Source organism: Trachurus trachurus, assembly GCF_905171665.1.
Source record: "Trachurus trachurus genome assembly, chromosome: 24".
Classification (NCBI taxonomy): domain Eukaryota; kingdom Metazoa; phylum Chordata; class Actinopteri; order Carangiformes; family Carangidae; genus Trachurus; species Trachurus trachurus.
The window spans coordinates 18,532,035-18,550,658 of record NC_139910.1 but is presented as its reverse complement, the minus strand read 5'-3'; the positions used below and the strand labels follow the sequence as shown (position 1 = coordinate 18,550,658).

The window sequence follows — 18,624 nt, the reverse complement described above, 5'->3', positions numbered from 1 at the left end:
AGAGACGGTCAGGAGGATCTGTGGGCTGAGCAGCACATTGAGGGGTGAAACTGTAGCTGAAAACCAGAAGGCATGATATCCAGAACAATATCGATTTGTTTGAAGGGCTGTCATATTGAGACAATAGCTAGAGAGAAAGATGGAATAAATTAGTCATGAAGCAATTACCAAATAAATGGTTGCATCATGACGTTAATTCTAAGTGATGAGGGAGAAATGTTTTAAATAAACAGCCCAGAAAGCTTAGACGGCCATGATGATGTCTGTCAGCAAACCAACACTGTTATTTCAGAAATTTGATAAGTCATCCCATCTTTTTTGAACTTCAGGGGGAAAATATGATTTCGGGTTAAGGAAAAATGAAAGGAAGACATGGGGAGGCGGTTGGGCTTGATACCTCGATCCCCATGACTGTGGTTGTTGGGAGATGAAACAACAATTCCCCGTTTGTAATGATAAAAACAGGGGTCACCACAGCTGCCTGAGTGATAATCACATTACAGAAGTTGGGTGGAGTCTGTGTCAGAGATACTATTATATGAACACATCTGCTTCCATCAGTGAGTGTTTTGCTGATTCATCTGGTTGTACTACTTTAACTGCTGAACATCATAGGTTGTTTGAAATATGTACGTGTAACCAAAGAAGATAATGATTGAAACAAAGATAAATAAATTTTAGGTGGATTTATTTTCTTTATAGCGAGTGATGGGTATTTATACATTTCATATTAACAAAGAAATCTGCTGATAATCCAGTATATTGACAACACTGACTGCTTTGTCAGACAAGCAGAGAGCTGACACGTTTACGACACTGGAGAAAAAGAACCGCATGAACGTCTCATGGGAAAAATACAAGGAGAGAGAAGAAATCAGAGATGTGATCCTGAATGCCTGGAGGCCGCTCACATGTCGGGTAAAGGCAGAGGCAATGATTAGCACACGCTCAGTCTCATTAACAAGGTGTCGGTCCAGCACTGGAGTGATGGACACACAGGTGGAGGACGGGTCTAGCTGTCCTGTGTCAGACTTGAGTCGTCTACTTTGACCACTTTGGACGCCTGTCCGTCCTGCTCCTCGGCCACCACCTGTCCCTTCCTCTTCCTCAGGCCCTTCATCTTGCGTGTGTGCAGCTTGGTCAGGTCTTGCTTCTGCATGTGCACCCGGCCAAACTTGGTACCAAAGGCATCGTGGGAAATGTTCTTCTTCTTCTTGGGCTGAAACGGTAAAAAACAACAAGACATTTTACACCTCAATAAACATGTTCAACGCTGGAAAGGAAACTAATGAAACTAATATACATCTTACACATCTCCCAAAAACTCTAATCCTTCTCATAAACCTCCCTGTCATACTTTCTGTGACATTATCATTACATCACTAAGGCTCAATGACTTTCCATCTGATAAAAATGTTCCAGATGTGTTGAGCAACATCATTGTGCTTTGGTACATTTGTAAACATAAAAGTCTCCTCTAGAACTTAAAATAACTTATTTCATTAAAAACTCTGCAGCTCAGCTGTGAACTAGAACACATCACTCCACTTTGAGCTTAAGAACCATTTAAAGGTCCTCCTCCTTATATACAATAACCCTCAGGACCAAGCTTTACTTTCCAAATCTTATACATTTGATCTATATTTTCTGTTGTAATATATCATTATTCCATAACATGTTCATTCATTAATTTTATGCCTACATTTCTATGCTGTGAAAATTTGAGCAAATTTGTGAAATTTGCTGCATGTGATAAAAGCACTTAGAGCTGCATTTCTAGTATGGATGGTGCTATACAGTTTATTACCATCATCAGTATTATCATGTTGTCATATCAGAAGGAGTTAGTATTGAGAAGAGGGTTTTAATTTTCATGTTAATTTGATGCTTAACCCTGAATTACCACAGCAACTGCAGGGTGTCTAAACTTTTTTAATTGAGGCCACAAATGGCCTGTCCTCTGGCGCCACCTTGAGGAGAAAACTTACAATGCATCTAAAGACAGGAGCCTGCTCATCCATCAAGTTCATTGACCTAAAATATAACAAAGTACTTTTCTCTGGCCGACACTTTCCACTGCAGGTCACTCCCGTAGGAGAGACTCTGCAGAAACTTTGCAGGACTTTGTTTCATCCAGGTCATTTTTACCTTCAGGGCTTTCGGCTGTCTGTGCGCCAGCTTATACAGGTCATCTGAGGCCAGGTGTGTTCTTCTCAGGACGAAGTCAAACGACGGCCCGATCTCCTCCAGCTCTATCCGCGGTGTCCGGCAGCCAGACTTCTTCAACAGACACCTGCAGTCACACATAACAAACAGGCTCTCTGTCATGCTGGATTTTAGACTTCAACTCAGGCAGCTGCTACATTCACAGGATTTATTATGAGTGCATTTGACACCCAGAGATTTCTTTTTTTTTCTTATTATTATTCATTTTTCCTTTTACAAAGCAATTTATGAAATAACACATGAACATGAGGTGTTTTCTGTTATAATAATATAAGAAAATAAATATTTAATCAAGTACATCTTAATATACTGTATTAAAGAAAAAAAAACATAAACAAAAGAAGGGCATTTGAAGGAAATGTACCTTTTCCATTGCTTCCAGAAGCCTTTGAATTTAGATTGCCAAAGCCTCATTTTAAAGTGATTCTTTCCATCACAAATACATCGTAAATGATATCATACCGTTCGTCAACACATGGGATGTCTGGCTTCAGCCATTTCTTTGTAATTGCTTTTCTAGCAGCTGAACTCAGTATTCCAAATACATATTTATTTTTCACACTTATAGTAGTTGAGCTACACCCAGAGATTTTAATGTCTCACCTGTAGCTGCGCAGGAATATTTTCCCATCCAGGGCAGTGAAGTGCAGCACGTGCTCCAGTCCCGCCAGACGCACTGCGGGTACAGTGGGGCCCCTGAAGAAGTCTGAGCAGAGAAAAGGGCAGGGGCCGATATGAGCAGACCAATCACATCGTTCACAGCTGAAACAGAGGGAACACCATCTTTCATCGTGAGCTTACCTATGAAGAGACTCTTCAGACGCTTGTGCTCGTTGTCTGTGTCAAAAGCGTCTCCTGCGAACACCAGCATGGGCTTGGTCCCCTCAGGACACTTACTGGTCTGCAACAGAGAAAATGACCAGGCTGATGAGAAACATGATGGAAACTATGCTGCTTCAGTGGTGGTGAGTGAACAACAGAGGACTGATGTTTCTGTCAAATGACTTTCATCCCTGAACTGCGCCACGCCCACCTCCTCAGACAACACCACTGTGCAGCTACTTCTGACCTCTGCCTCTCTGCTGCCCTCTAATGGCATGAAAGCATACTGCTTAAGAAAACCCATTTTAATGAATGATGTATTTGTGTATATCAGCAATCATCTATAGGCATCCTCCTAACACAGACCCCAACCCAAATGATGTATTTTTTAATTAACTATTTATTATTTGATAGCCAGATAGCCAACTATGAGTTATTAAATAATCTTTTTAATATAAGCAAACATGAACACAATGAACCCAGGGCTCCAGACTAACAGGAGCTCAGTGACCCCTAACTTAAAATTTTAGGTGCACAAACAGAAAATTTAGGGGCGCATTGTCATTACAAGTCGTTCCGACGAAATTAGATCCAGCCGAGAGCCGCGTATGTAAGGGATAATGTATAGCTCGGAGGTTGTTATGGAGAAATAAACCCCGACAGGTTGTATGGAATCCCGATGCGAAGCATTATACGGATATACGCGGCTCTCAGCTGGATCTAATTTCGTGGGAATGACTTGTAATGACACCAAAGTTATCTGGGTGAGTAAATGATCGTATTTTATGCTAGAAATGAGGTCCAGATTGTAAAAAACAGTAATTATCCTATAATCATGTCTTTGATTATAATCTTTTTTTAATAGCACCTAAAACATATTTGGCATCTTTGTGGAGCTGACCACAATCAGCTGAGCCTCCAACCCAGTGTGTCTACGAGACAAACAAATCCAGCTCCACTGACCTTGATGTCGCTCAGCGAGACGAATTTCTCAATCCCAAGTTCAATCATATCAAGCACGTGGAAGTCAAACAGTCGACCTGCAGAGAAACCAAAGGGAACAAAGACGCTTTTAACATCATGAAACCTGGAGCCCCTCAAAACAGACCTGATGACCCCTGAAGTGAGAAGCTTTGGAGTCATAGTGCACTCTCTCCAGATAGAAGATACAGGTGATCATTTCACTTTGCAACTTGGTAATAAGAGTTGTAAAGTGTTTATAACTGTAGGCTTGGCATTTTTTGGTATATCTCAAAATATGAATTAACTAGATGATACCCAAGATAACTTTAGTCATGAAGAAAAAGATGTTTAAACTACAATCTTTCCAAACAGCTGTTCTTGTTCTGGAAAGAAAGAGAGGCCACCAACGATTACAAGTCCTTGCACTGGATCCCAGTCCTCTTCAGAATTGTTCTTAGAAATAGCAACTGGACTTAGTTATTTGTCTTTGTTCCTAGACAAATAACCAAGTCCAGTTGCTTTTTCCCACTGGTTTTAGTCAAATTGGCGTTCAGTCTATGAACCTTCTTAAACCTCCAGTTCTAGAGAGGTGTCTTTTTATTACTGTGGCAGCTGAAACTGTAGCTATCCAGCCTGCCTTTTGTTGAATTTTATTAATTCTTCATTTATTTCCTATAATTTACATCTATTTTACTGGGTTTTTTTTTTACATTTATTCTGAGTATTTTCTATGAGTATGTCTTTGCAGCATGAAGATGACTGTTACAGAAGAATTACAGCAAACGCCTCCCTTTCTGAAATTTCTCTACATTTATTTCAATCATTATTTCTATTTAAGGGTATGAGTTCCTACTGTATTGTGTATTATTCTGTACATTAATGTAAAAAATAAAGAAATAACAAGTGTTAATTTACCAAATATGAAGTTGTTGGGCCGTTTCTTGTTGTGAGAGCCAAACAGAAACAGAGAGCAGTCCGTCTTCTTGGAGAAAAATTCCTAATGAAAGAGTGAACATGGTCAGTGACACAGCTGGTAAACAAACATCCGACTGGAACAAATAATTTGCTGTGTGTTGTTATGTACCAGTGACGTCGAGTCCTCAAATGGTCGAGTTATGTTCTTTCTGAAATGGAAACACAGCTGTTATCCACGGCTGATGACTTTTTACACTTTATTTTAAACAGGGAGGTACAAACTTACACAATCAAGCAGAGTCTGCTTAGTTCAGAGAATTCACAATTTAAATTATATTTAACACATTTGTAATTCTAAGATATACAATCACTTACTTCTTGTACAGCACAGCATTGGGTTTCTTCAGGGAATACTGCAGGGACATATTTGTGTTTTGTCAATTCCAAAAAGTCGCCATAATCCATTCAGACAAATCACAGTATCAGAACAAATGTGGTTACAGGTTTAAATCTGGTAATTTAATCTGATTATTTATCCGAGAAAACATTTGTCTCTTGTTTTGAAGATACCATCCAAACTCCAGATGTTCTTTTATTAGGCTAAAATCCCCACACAGAAACTCAGCAACTGCAAACAAGCTTCTTCCCCATCAGTCAACGTCATTAGAAACAAGTGTGGGTAGTTTTGAGGTGTGTGTAAAATGACATCTGTGCTGAAAGTGTGTTTAACTTCTGCAACCTTAGTATTCTGGATCACGAGTGCGCCATAGCGTGCACAAATGAGATCTGTTACTTGTATTCAGTGAAAGTGAAATGTATTTCTGGTTTCACCAAAACAGTGACTGATGCAGTAGATGTGTTCAGGCCACTGATGATTAGAAAATTGCTGTTTTATCAATTCAGAAAACCTGTTGCAGAGACCACAGGTAGGAAACCGCTGCATTAAATGACTGAACAGCTGTTCATTTGAGCTTCAACAAAACTTCTGATGCTTCCTGGTGTATTATGTGACTCCACTCATCTGAAACGCAGATGTTTCAGTGTTTCATTATAATCTAAATCTAAAATTCACTACATTATATTTGTCTTTTCAAATCAGATTTAAACCCCATCTCCTGTCCAGCAGGAACATACAAGACATGGGGGAGGTGATATGGGAATTAATGTCTCCACAATTTTATCTTAATCTGAAGGTTTCTCAGATTGTTGAGTTACTAAACCCTCAAGGAAACAGCTCCTGAGTCGAGTCACTGAGTGTGTCCACAGCTCACTTACCAAGTCCCTGAGGGCCTGAGTGACCGTCTGGCTGGTGTTTCCTCCCTTCATGATCATCACATTTTTCACATCCTCGGTCAGTTTGGGCGCTCTGCTCTGGAGGAAACGCTTGGAGCGCTTCGTCTTGGGTTTTCTGAGGACACAGAGACAAAAGACACACTCCACTGGTGAAAACGAAAAACATCTATCTACACATGCAGCTAATTAACTAATGCTGGATAACTACCGATGTACCGCTAGCTCCGTGCTAGGCTAACACCAAACAAGCTGATTCTGGACACGACCGAGACAAACACGAGAAAACACCGAGCTGTAAACTTACACTACGCCGTCCAACTGTGTCATTTTGAGTCTTTATTCTTCTTCCCGACAGACGAACACACACTCGTGCTGCTCTTCCACGTGAAGCGAAGCAGCGGAAGACAACATTGATGTGACCCTCCTTCGGTGCCTTTCCCTGTGGTTCACATCCTGCCCCGGGCCCCGTAGCGCCGCCTGCCGCTGCGGCCCCAGTATGACGGCTCTGGACGACCGCGAGCCACAGCGGTGTGACGTAGCACAAAGTGGGCGTGGCAGGCCGCTGCAGACGGTCCACTAGGGGCGCTGCAGGCCAACACTAGACCATAGTTTTTTATTTTTTCCCCAAATGCTTTATTATTCAAAACATTTCAAATGTGTAAACGGGGAGAAAACAACAAGACACATACACAAGGATCATGAAATAATTCTGGATAAAAAAGGACAAAAGCACAAATTACTGTATAGACCTACACAGGGGCATCAATATGTAAATACATCTTCATATACTGACATGTAGCATATATACCATACAGATATATGTTATGTTTATGCATGTTTATGCAGGTGGCATTAATCTCTCTTGACATAGCCTAAGGATATATAACTATAAAGATAGATAGATAGATAGATAGATAGATAGATAGATAGATAGATAGATAGATAGATAGATAGATAGATAGTTGTATTACTATTATAGGTGTTATTAATCAATAATACATGTCCTTACCGTATTGTGGCCAATATGATACTACAACTGTCATTTCATCTGTGCTGTACCTTAAAACTAAGATTGTACTATCCAGTCTTACACATACACAGACATGTAAATGTGTTCATAAAGAAAGGAATGACAGAAAATGAGTGAATCTGTGTTTGAATGGGAAGCTTCCTCAGGTGCAGTTTTCTGTATTAATTTTCTATATTTACTCTGTCCCTCTGGATAGAGACACTGACCGCCCATCTCTGGAGGTTTTTGGTAAAGACAGTGAAACGTCTTAGTCCTACAGAACACTGCTGGATTTCAGGGGTGATGTAACTGTTTCAGTCACTATTGTGGATTTGGTGAGAGGAGAATTGCTTCTAGACACATGGCTCACTGTAGGTCAATGAATGGATTTAGAGTCAGCATTTGTATTATCTATTAAGACTTGATAGTTTTCTCTTAAACTTAGAGAATATTCAGTTTCCTCTTTTACTTATTGGCTCATCTGAGATTCACTTGTCTGTGTTTTCAGTTTACTTTTGCTTTTCTCTTTCCCCAAAGAAAAGGTCAAATATATACACACCAAATGCTAATAATCTAAAAGAACACAAAAAAAAAAAAGCTAATGTTCTGGCAATAAAGAGGCTTCAAATGAAGAAAAGACAGCATTTGCACAGATAAGTATCTTTATTGAAGCATCAAGCTCGGAGCACAGATATATTTAGCACATCTTGACCATCCAAAGAACAGCAAAAGAAAGAATTAGAACAGCAAGTTTACTCCTTCAGTACATCCTGATACATCCTGCAACTGCACCCTCTCACCCAGGGGAGGCTTCCACCTTCCTTTCCTCTCAAGATTCACAAAAGGAAAGGAAAGTGAAAGAATAAAAAGAAAAGAAAAACTACATGGTTTAGTCAACTTTGAAAAGGTCATCCCTTAACTTCATAACAACACCGTTTTTACAACAAAAAACCAAACAAAAAAACAAAAGGGGGAAGAAAAAAAAAAAAGATTGGTCCGCAGCAAAAATACAAAATATTTTTTGTATAAAATTCTATCACCGTTAAACTGCAAAAAAATGCATTTTGAGTTCATCGTATAAAAGTAAAACAAAGTTGTAATGATCCACACCAACACCAACACCAACAAGGCTAAAATGTACTTCATCTAAGAACAGTTTGCATTAATAAACCGCTTTAGTATTTTGAACAGTGCGAGTCCAAATTCTTCTGGAAAAAACAAACAGAACCACAGTTGTAGCAGATCACCCAAGACGTCTGACGGAAAGCCAAGTCGTTCATGTAGGAGCAGAGATTGGTCCTCAGGAAAAGAATGAAACCACTCCAAAAAGCCTTGAGAGACGAACTAGAGGGAACTATTCCAAGTGCCGGTTCTTACATGAACCGCTCAAACTGGCGCGCCAAGTGCTTTAGGTGATTACTGCAACCAACAGGTATTTCTAAGAACAGAGTGTACTGCACTACAGGGCTGAAACCAGGTTATTAACACTCCCACCATGTTGTCTCTCCAGTGCGCAAACTTCAAAACTGCATTCTCTGGCAGGAGAAGCACCGTGAACACCACTCGACTGAAGGGGCAGGCCGAGGAGACAACCTCGGATGTTTTGACACCAAGTAGCCAATAAGAAACCTAACCTGCTTTCAGCACTTTGTCCACAGCTTAAAAAAAAAAAAAGGAGATTCATTACAAGTTAACCCACACCCCTTAAGGAAAAAAAAAGATGAGTCCCTACCTACCAAAAGAAAAAATAACAAAAACAAAAAAAACACATCAGGATGCGGCAGTTCCAGCTCTGCTATTGGCTGGTAAAGAGAGGAAGGTGAAGCACACAGACCTACAGACGAGGAAAAAAAGGAAAAAAAAAAGGGGGGGGGGGAGGAAGAGACGGCGCTACACTACACTGTTAAGCAACACGGCACTAGTAGTCACATGCACCATAGTGTCACAGGATTTTCCCCCTCACTGAACAAAGGGCACTGATCCAAACAAAAAAGAAAAAAAACTGCTAGGGGAGTCACATTTTCGACCAGTTCACTGCAAAAATTGTCTGGACACAATAAATTTAATAAAATGGCAGTTTATGCAGCAGTTACATGTGGAATGATCCGGGATCACCCTGGCATGCTCAGACTGGTGGGCCTCTATTGTGCGTTATACAGATTTCTGTATGGGGGCGGAAAGAGACAGAGAGAGGATGGATATTATGTGGGAAAAAGAAAAATGCTTTGCTGGGCAACTTAGCAAAAAAGGGGTCTGATTCATTATTTCCCATTCAGAACGGGGGCGCGGGCGCAGCGAGGAAGAGCCGACTCTGGTTGTGTCACGGTTCTGGGGCCAGCCTGACAGTCTGACTCTGGCAAGGGGGGAGACCTGCTGAGAGCCGGACAATGGCTGGTCAGCAGAGGGCATTGTGAACGCTATATATGTGTGTGTGTTGAGGGAGGGGAGAGTGGCTGGTTTTTTTTTTTTTTTTTTTTGGGAGGGGGGGGGTGTCTGTGCTCTCCTGGAGTCATACATTCAGCTCAAACCTGGTCGAGGCTTTTCTCTAGAGATGTGTACATTCGGAAAAAAAAAAAAAAAAGACGGGTGGACAGGCCACTTCACGCTGAACCGTGCTACATTCAGTCTGAACATTTTACTATTTAACCGAGTCATGTGAATGTGGCGGGGGTGGCGGGGGGGGGGGGAAAGAGTGCTGAATATGACTAGGACCCAGAAGCTTCTTATAGATACAGCACACTGTAAAAACATTGAAGCCTGGGTGCAACAAAGTGCACAAATTGAACTGTCTTATTAAATTATTCATGTCCATCTACACACAGATTTAATAGCATGTGTGTTTCAGTAAACACAAGGGCTCTGTGATTGTCCAGGTAGAGGAACACTACAGTGTAAGCAAAGGCCCAGCAAAGCAGAAATCTTAGTGCAATCGTAAAAAAGCAGTTTACAGCAACCGAAGACCAAACTAACTCGCGCTGCAAACCCTTTAATCCAATAGTGTCACATTAAACAGCTAGTATGGCAGTCGCTTTCAAAAGGAACTCAAATATATTTGACGATGATGAGGGTCCGAAGCTGACCATGATTCATACATTCAATACGACTCGAGACGATAGGTTGGCCTCATCGTTGTACCATGAGTAAACAGGTTTTTAAAGTGCACTCAGTAATTGGTAGTGATTCATTAACACACTGGAAAGCAAAACCAGCTGGGATGAATTTGAATGTTTCCTTTTTTAAAAACAACGACAGACAAAACTGAGTGGAGCTCATAAAGAGGCAGACTGATCTGAGCATGTCAGGGCCCTGGCCTAGTGCGGGCGGAAGCCTTGTCTGTGGGGGATGAGGGGGGAGACCTGCAGGAAGGGACCGTTGTACTGGGCACGGGTGGACAGCCTCGAACGGAGAGTGTTTAATTCTTCTACATGCACTTCAATATCACAGCAAGAGTGAGCTAGAATATCGAAACAGAGAAAAGAGCTTTCATGCAAGAGATCTAAATCACAGGTACAATGCAAACAACTCAAACTGGAGGTTAAGCGGGGGCGGGGGGAGGAGGTGGTGGGGGGGAGGAGGAGGGGGGAAGACGAGAAGGTTTCTACTGGGGGGTAAAACTGGATACGGGGGGTGAGCCCCAAGCGGCCGCCTTTCTTTTTACGCCTCTTCTTCATCCTCAACCCTCAGCTCTGCTGGTTCTGCTGGCGATTCTTGGTGTAACTTGTGAAGACAAAATTGTAGTCGTTGAACTGAGCCAACTGGCGGTCGAGACGCTTGTAGCCCTCAAGCTTCTGGGCAGAAGAAAAGACACTGCGACATTTGGAGCTCTGCAAGGGGGCAAAGAGAGGGAAAGGAGAATTTAGAGACTGGTGCTTCTCATTAAGATTACAGGAAGTAACAACAACAACAACAAAAGGTTGTTTTATTCATACCTGATTGACAAAAAGGGTAGTCACAAATTTTCCTGGCTTGAACACCTCCACCACCTTCCTAACCAAGTCATCGTACGATGTCTGGGATAGGTTGGTTTCGAAGCTGACGTAGGAGAACTCCGGCTCAGGGGTGATGTGAATGGTCCAGTAAGTTCCCTACAGAACAAAAAAAAAAGCCACATTACTGACGTGTTTCGCGTAGTCGGCACAGCGCGGAAACAAGATAACAGACAAAAGAGACACTCACGTCAGTCTTCATTCCATTCATTGAGTAGCCACAAGGGTTGAACATTGTGGCGTCGATCACAGAACCTGGTATCAGGTCACGAATTCCACTCATCTGAAACAGGAAAACAGGAATCATCAGCATCAGTTCAGCCCATCTGTGTGTGTGTGTGTGTGTGTGGCTGTGTGCGCTCCGACGGCACAGATCAACACATGTTCGTGGTAAAATATACTCACACGAGTGACATCACTTGCAGAAACACCATCTTTCATATAGAACTGGTCCATAATGGCTGGATCAAGGTCGCTCATCAGAACTTCCAGGGTCTGATCTGCATGCTTGTTTTCCCAGTACTCTGGTAGGTCCAGGGTAAACAGGTACCTGGAGGAGAGGACACACAGGGAACGGTTGTTTTAGTCTGTTACCAAATGATAATCAACACCCAGACTGTAGGCTGCCTGTGCTGTGAATCTAAATGTCATACAGCAACTTCCTGCTGTGGCTCAGACAAAGACTCTGCTACCAGCTGCTGTTTAGTCAATGTGAAATAAGGTATCAAGGATTGAATGTAATTCAGTTTTCCTGAGTGCAACGTATAAACCCTGATACCCTCAAAAACATGAGCAACACTGTTTGGAAAATAGATTAACATCCAGCCGTCTCACATTGTTTATGAGGGATTATGTGGATCCTCGGGGGATTAGCAACTACTGCAGGAGGAGCTAATGTGAATTCAAATAAAGAATTAAAAGTGGGAAAGGAAACGGCACGATGCTTACCAGCAGTCAGAGTTCAAACGCCCCATACAGTAGGCTGCACCATCTGGAGGAAGCAGAAATCATATAGTTACAGTCCCCAAGAAACATCTGAACTGTGAAACTGTATTGTCTAATGACTTCCTGCAGGTTGAGGTATTCAGCCTCACAGACATGACACACGCTTAAACACTAAAATGCTACGTACTTGGGAAAATCTCGCTGAGAAAGTCCACTTCCTCCTGGAAGTTTCGATGAGGGAACTCTTGCTGGGTCGGCTTCATAAAATTCTTTCGGGAGTAGAAGAAGTTCTGAAAAGATAACGCGGGGTCAGATCGGTGCATCAGACACAGGTGTCATTTAGACCAAGAGAAAATTGTGATCATAGGATTTCAGTGTTTGCGTATGTAAATAGTACCTCGATGGCATCAAAGCCACAGTACTCCCTGGCGAGTTCCAGCAGAGGCACCAGTGCTTGCAGCAAGAGGGTGGTTCCGCACGTCTTCAAAATGAAACGTCTCTTGGAGACAAACATGCTACTCTCACTGGAGGGGGAGAAAAAACAACAAACATTTTCTTAGATTACAGATTAAACTCCACACATGCACCAACATTCATGCCCTCCTTGATTATTTTTTAGATGTATTATATTTGCAGAGAAAGCATCTATCACACAGCAGAGTATTGGCGAGTGTTTTGAGTTGGCACACGGTCGTAGATGTTCTATAGCAACAATTTGGTTTTAGGATATCATAATGTATGTATTATTTATTAACACTAGTTCTGTATTGGACTCTAGGAGAGGGAGCAATAAATAATAATAAAACTATCACATTAGTGGGGTTGTTTTGATTGTGACAACAGCAATCACCTCCTGTTTGCATGAGAACATTTTCAACTTAACTTTATACTAGTTGCATCCTCCTTTAGTGATGGTGCATGTGTCAAGACTATGCAGCATGTCATGTATGAATTCATTCCATAGGTGTCTTGGGTCATCACCCAAGACAGTGAGTGCAAGGTAAATGACAAGCGGCTTACAGGTGACCGCTGTCTAATCCTTGTCTGCCTTCTAATCGGTGGGAAAATAGAGGAGACATCATGTGATTAAAGACTGCTCACTCACCTGAGTATATAAGCTTCCTGCTTGTCAGTCTTTGTCACACTTATGATCAAACAATGCACATTCTCCAAAAGTTTGTCCCACTCAAACCTAAAAAGAAAAGAGAAAAAAAAGGAGAAAAAAAAAGAAAAACAGTTAGTATTTTGTCAGTCCTTTACTTGTTTATGTCCTGGTTGCTTTGTGGTTGTTGATTTTTCTGTAATGATACGGCACTGCGGGAAGGATTCAGACCGACTACAGGGATCAGGCTCTTGCTATGTGCAGGGAAAGATGCAGGGCAGTGTGGATTTGTGTCATTTGAATACATATTGGCTCTAGTTCCTGGGTAGACAGAAAATCATAGGCTGGAGGGGGAAGCACGCAGCCAGCAATCTCCCCGCCAACAAGAAGGCCCCCGCTGCTGCTGCCACCGCCATCTCTGCCCTCCCACCACCACCACCACCACCACCACCTCCCCTCAAAGACAGCTGCAGTGCAAATGCAGCTGCGTCACACTCATTACAACCTTAGAAGTGCAGCCTGAGCTCATTCGGTGTCCGGTGGTAGGAAAGAAGCCATAGCCTGGTGCTAGCACAGACGGACGGACGGGGCCGGAGGAGGAGTGTAACGTTCAACAGGGAATCCACCACTAAGCAGCCAGTAAATGCACTTCACCTCCAAAGATGGATGAGGCGGCATGGATCATCGTTAAGATGGTGATTTGTGTTGCTAACAAGACTGTCAGCAGGTGTTAACAGTAAATCATTCACTTGCTGCGGCGAAGCCAAGTTACACACGGTTTCATTCAACACTTGAATACACGTTTTCCTGCACGCTGAATGACAAGAATGGGGTTTTGTGTTTAGTTTGAAACTTCAGAATATTACTTGAGCAAACACATGCCTGGTGTGGCTGTGATTCACTCGCACTATGAGAAACACCAAACTAAAAAACACGTTTTAATTAACGTTCTGCCGGCTTTGTGTAAACAGGCGAATTAGGAAGTAACCGACACTTAGGTTCAAGTCTGGCTGGGGACCCATGTTGCATGCCAGCCCTGCTCCATCCCCATAGCAACCTAACAAAAACTCTGCAGGGGGTAATACACGTGGCTCAGGGGACAGAAATTCATTCATTGCAACAGAAATGCCATCTTAAAAAAAGATGCACAAGTGAAAGACCAAGTTGTAATCACAAGTACTGGCTCTTAAACGATTGACAGAAACATGCTCTGCAGCCTGCAGCCTTTACACATTTTCTCCTCTTGTCTGCAATGTTTAGATGCAATCACAGCTACTGAAGTTGTGGCAAAAGATACAGTAGGTGTCAGGTTAGTCAATATTAACTGATCAAACCACAATCTGCACTGCCTGTATGTTGTGGTTCTCTGAAATTAATAATTTCTGCCCACAAAGAAATGACTACCTCAAAAGCTAACAAGCTGACATTATAGATGAACAATAACTTGATCATGGCCTGATGGTTGCATGGTATCAGAGTTTATTACTGTCTTAACACGCTGCCGTTAACAACTAGGATAGAGGAGAGTAATTGATGGTTTATTGGACAGTGTCATCTCCTGTTTTCTCTTCACTGTTCCATCTTAAAAAGAGGCCAAGTACAATTATGCAAAGCCTGCACTCGACTGATAAGACTTACCGACGTCAAGCATCACAATGTGTTGTTATGACAAAAAAGGTGACAACACTTCAACCCTAGTAGATTAAAATTATTGTCCTCATCAAGCACAACTGTAACAACACTGTAACTGGGGCTTCCCGTTCAGATCAACAGGTTCGGGCATCACAGGTATTACTGATCAGATTAGAATTAAAAGAACAAAATAACAGAAAACAACAACAGCGATGAGCTGAGCTGTTGCAACATGCTAGCTTCCCCGCTTCCTCTCAGAGTGACAATGTTGCTTGACACCAGGGGGGTCAGCTCCTGTTTCAGTGTGAAACTCACACTTGAGTCTATTCCTGGTCACTCAGCAAGATCAGATTTTCCTCAAAGAAAGCGTGGTCTCCAGGAAAAGGCCCAGATCAGGCTGCTAATTACTGCAACAGAGATCTGGGGTTAACCGAGGTAACAGAGATACGGGAATTTTGGTTTCATCTGAAAAAAAAAAGGACTAATGACAAAAAAACAACTAATAAATTCTCTAAAATACCACCTGCGAAACAGGTTCAGCTGTCAAGCCATGTGGACGGAAAACCACATGGTGAAGTGTGTAAACGTGATACAGACTGGGCCTCAAGACTAATTACTCGACGGGCCTGCACAGCCAAGGTAATGTGAGCGAGCTCCACATTTGTGAATCAGATGCCCTTGTGGACTTATTTGGATATTGGCTGATGTCCAGCAAGCCTGAATCACCGACAGTGTCACTCTGAGCTGTTAATCTGCCCTACGGCTGTACACTGATGCCAAACCCACTTCAACCAACTTGCCACGGCTTTCTTAAAACTGCCCTCAGTGAACTGGGTTGGTGACGAGGAAAGTCCGTCACAGTGTCACTTCATTAGGCCTTTTGAACTTTGCCATAGGTTATCACATAGTAACGCTGCTGCAATAACATTAGGTAAGAGAACAAAAGTAGCAGGCTGAACATGTCACAGCCTGCCTTGAGGATAAATTATTGATTCTTTTTTTGCACACAGCATGCCCCTCCAGGGGGTTTCTGTGTCTGACAAGCTGCTGTCATTCTTGTGAATCATTATTCTGTGGAACCCATCGCCACGCCTCAAGTTGCTCAAGTGTCACACTAAAGAGTGAGACTTGACCAGGCCGGCCCCTGCCAGAACTACCTCTGCAGACATTTCATGCAGAAAGCAAACACTGACATGCATTATTTTACTCATTTAAATTCATGACTAACTTTGTTCTGCATGGCACAAGCTCACTTAAGGCACTGCAACAAGTGGTTTTCATGCTGTTGAACAGGGGGGGGCAAAGGTCAAATGCCCTTTTTGAACTTTCACTGACATTTTTTATAAAATGTCCCATTAGCCCGGCATACCCCCCCTTTTTTTTTTTTTTTTTTTGAATGCCCATCTTCTCAGTGCCTTTTAGCAAATCAGAGTCCTAAGACCCTCTAACCAATCAGAGGGACTGGGAGGCGTCTGCATGGAGTGAAACGTGACCGGAACAAGAGCCATACGCAGCGCAAGTTTAGTTGCAGAAGCAGGTCCAGGAGGAGAGTGGCATGCATTGAATGGGCAAGCGAAACCTGGACATAAAAAAGCAGCACCTTACTTCTCCATGAGTCATATCGTCCTATCCCAGAGGATCAGACTCATACTCATGTAATTAGTCACGTGAATTGTGACAGGAGCATTTGAGATCCAGTCTCCGCTGTCATTAAAGCTACAAACACCTCTATCACTCTCTGAATAGCAAAAAAACAAACAAATGTAATCTAGTTGACGGGACTCTAAGCTTCCAGTGATCTGAGATGTGTTGTCTGTCTGTGTCAGGGTGTTTGTATGTGTGTGTGTGACGGTGTGGCAGCAGCGGCAGCACGCGGTGACGACGGGGCGACCACATGCTTTACGTCTTCAATGAGGCCCCCTCTTTGAATGACGCAGAAAAAATACTAACCTCCCCAATTTCAGCAAAACATTTACACACAACACGGCTAAAAACAAACCCCGTCTGACTGGGTGAGTCCTATTGTATACTACAATTTATCACGCCGACATAATCTAATCATACGAGGTCCCGGAACCAATGCAGGGGTAATAAAACGTGCGCACTGATACGGGTGAAAAAAAAAAAAAAGGATGAAGCCCGCCTGACGTGGGCATCGAAGTTAACTGCTGTGTTGCGTTAATAAACGGTAGGAATAATAATTTAAAAGATATAAAGCAAAGCCATGGTCTTGGGAAAAGTGCAACAAAACAGCATGAGACAGCTGGTATTTGAGTATTTTCTCCCAAGACCTAGCTGAAGTTAGCTACCGAAGCTATATATTTGTTGTTTTGCCAACTTGCCAGTCAAGACGACGACTTTAGGGCACTATAACCAACCGAGCTGTCGTTCAGTGTCACAAGCGAGAGTTCGTGTTAAAATGTCAAAAATGTGAGACATTGCCATGAAACTCCTGGGTGAAGAATCAATGACTCAGCTCCGGAGTGCCACTGTTAAAGGGGGGAGGTGGCCATTTTCGAGTAACGGCGTTGGCTAGCTTACTATTAATGTGCTCTGGTGTCAGGATACGATCACTCTCCGGACAGTTAGCTCACTAACTGAGCTGAACTAATCATTACAGAGATGAAACAGTTTCTAAAAACAAAACAAAACAAGGTTTCCCACCACCACATTTGACCGGTTCAATGTCAATGAAATGAACTGCGAGAGAGAGAAGCCAACCCTGTGGTGGCCGAGGACTGACAGTGCAGCCGAGACTTTGTAAAGACACAAACCTTGGGATGGTACGGAGGTCCCCGGTTCCTTTGGTCTCATCCTGCCGAGAGAACCACACCTCCAACAGCTTCTCGGTCCCCTCGAAGAAGTGTGCGCCGTTATCTTCCATCATGAGACAACAAGACCCCCAACAAAAAATAATCAAACGTCGGTTGAAAACGTTAACAGCTTAATTAATCCTTCCTCGATCAGTTATAATTTATTGAGGTACAGTCCTTTAAGTAATTCAGGTGTTGATTTTCTTGAGTTACCGTCTTCCCTTTTACAGAGAATACCGTGAGCGAGTGCTAGCTAATATCGCCGGCCATACTGTGTAGAGCAATGAGTGAAGATGGCGCGGCGTATTTATGTCCAACTGCCAGCTACGTCACTCTCGCGTTCAGCCAATCCGGTCGCCGGACACTGTCTTGTGATATTCGATTGGTCCACTCATCTGCCAATCACTGCAAAACAGCGGTTTCCTTATTATGCCTCTTTACAGCCAACGCTTAGCGTAGAAAATATCAAAATACAGTTAAATTAAATTTGATAAGGATGTCACTCACCATAATATCAAAAGAACTGTGTGTGTCATTCTGTCTTAAAGGTTCGTTTATTTTATCTCTAACAGATATCATAGCATGGTCGTAATACACTCAGTTATTGTTAGTGCATTATTCTGGCATAAACAAACACAATTATTTAAATACACACAGTGTTCAAATAACACACAGTGTTCAAATATTGTTTCTACACACAACGATAAAACGTGTTAAATAATATAGCTGTGTAGTTTTATCATAAAATGAACCTGTTGAGGTGGCTGCAGTAGAGGGAAAAATAATGAGATTGCGTTTTTATCGACTGTTATATGTATTATTATATAACTAGCTGTTTGACAAGTCGGGTAACTCAACTTAGGAACGATATGTTCTTTTTTTTTCTTTTTTTTAGCAACGATATGTTCATGAGATGAC

General features: G+C 42.3%; 2 protein-coding genes across 3 annotated transcripts; both read right to left on the bottom strand.

Annotated features, from left to right (window-relative positions):
• Window positions 1–692: 692 nt before the first annotated feature.
• Window positions 693–6,678, bottom strand: rpf2 (ribosome production factor 2 homolog). The gene is made up of 10 exons (XM_084000480.1): window positions 6,524–6,678; window positions 6,202–6,334; window positions 5,302–5,339; window positions 5,096–5,135; window positions 4,927–5,008; window positions 4,012–4,088; window positions 3,028–3,127; window positions 2,830–2,932; window positions 2,149–2,293; window positions 693–1,219 (listed from the first exon to the last, which is right to left on the bottom strand). Exons 1-10 carry the CDS (start codon window positions 6,544–6,546, stop codon window positions 1,013–1,015), a joined length of 948 nt encoding a protein of 315 aa, XP_083856606.1. The 5' UTR covers window positions 6,547–6,678; the 3' UTR covers window positions 693–1,012.
• A 1,203-nt stretch (window positions 6,679–7,881) lies between these two features.
• amd1 (adenosylmethionine decarboxylase 1) lies at window positions 7,882–17,971 on the bottom strand. Of its 2 annotated transcripts, none has more exons than XM_084001005.1 (9): window positions 17,668–17,971; window positions 13,265–13,351; window positions 12,557–12,683; window positions 12,347–12,449; window positions 12,163–12,205; window positions 11,620–11,764; window positions 11,405–11,497; window positions 11,158–11,313; window positions 7,882–11,052 (listed from the first exon to the last, which is right to left on the bottom strand). In XM_084001005.1, exons 1-9 carry the CDS (start codon window positions 17,778–17,780, stop codon window positions 10,909–10,911), a joined length of 1,011 nt encoding a protein of 336 aa, XP_083857131.1. In that variant the 5' UTR covers window positions 17,781–17,971; the 3' UTR covers window positions 7,882–10,908. The 2 variants fall into 2 exon arrangements, with proteins under 2 accessions (XP_083857131.1, XP_083857132.1); XM_084001006.1 differs by lacking the exon at window positions 17,668–17,971 and adding an exon at window positions 14,900–15,137.
• Between the last annotated feature and the right edge of the window lie 653 nt (window positions 17,972–18,624).

Excerpts from the sequence above, each read along its gene's own strand:
- amd1 (XM_084001005.1), bottom strand. The coding sequence starts at position 17,780 with ATGATGGAAGATAACGGCGCACACTTCTTCGAGGGGACCGAGAAGCTG. Across the intron at positions 11,498-11,619 it reads CTGCAAGTGATGTCACTCGT|ATGAGTGGAATTCGTGACCT; the intron begins GTGAGTATATTT and ends TTCCTGTTTCAG. Across the intron at positions 11,053-11,157 it reads CTACCCTTTTTGTCAATCAG|AGCTCCAAATGTCGCAGTGT; the intron begins GTATGAATAAAA and ends GCCCCCTTGCAG.
- rpf2 (XM_084000480.1), bottom strand. The coding sequence starts at position 6,546 with ATGACACAGTTGGACGGCGTAGT. Across the intron at positions 5,009-5,095 it reads TTGAGGACTCGACGTCACTG|GAATTTTTCTCCAAGAAGAC; the intron begins GTACATAACAAC and ends CTCTTTCATTAG. Across the intron at positions 2,933-3,027 it reads TCTGAAGAGTCTCTTCATAG|ACTTCTTCAGGGGCCCCACT; the intron begins GTAAGCTCACGA and ends TTCTCTGCTCAG.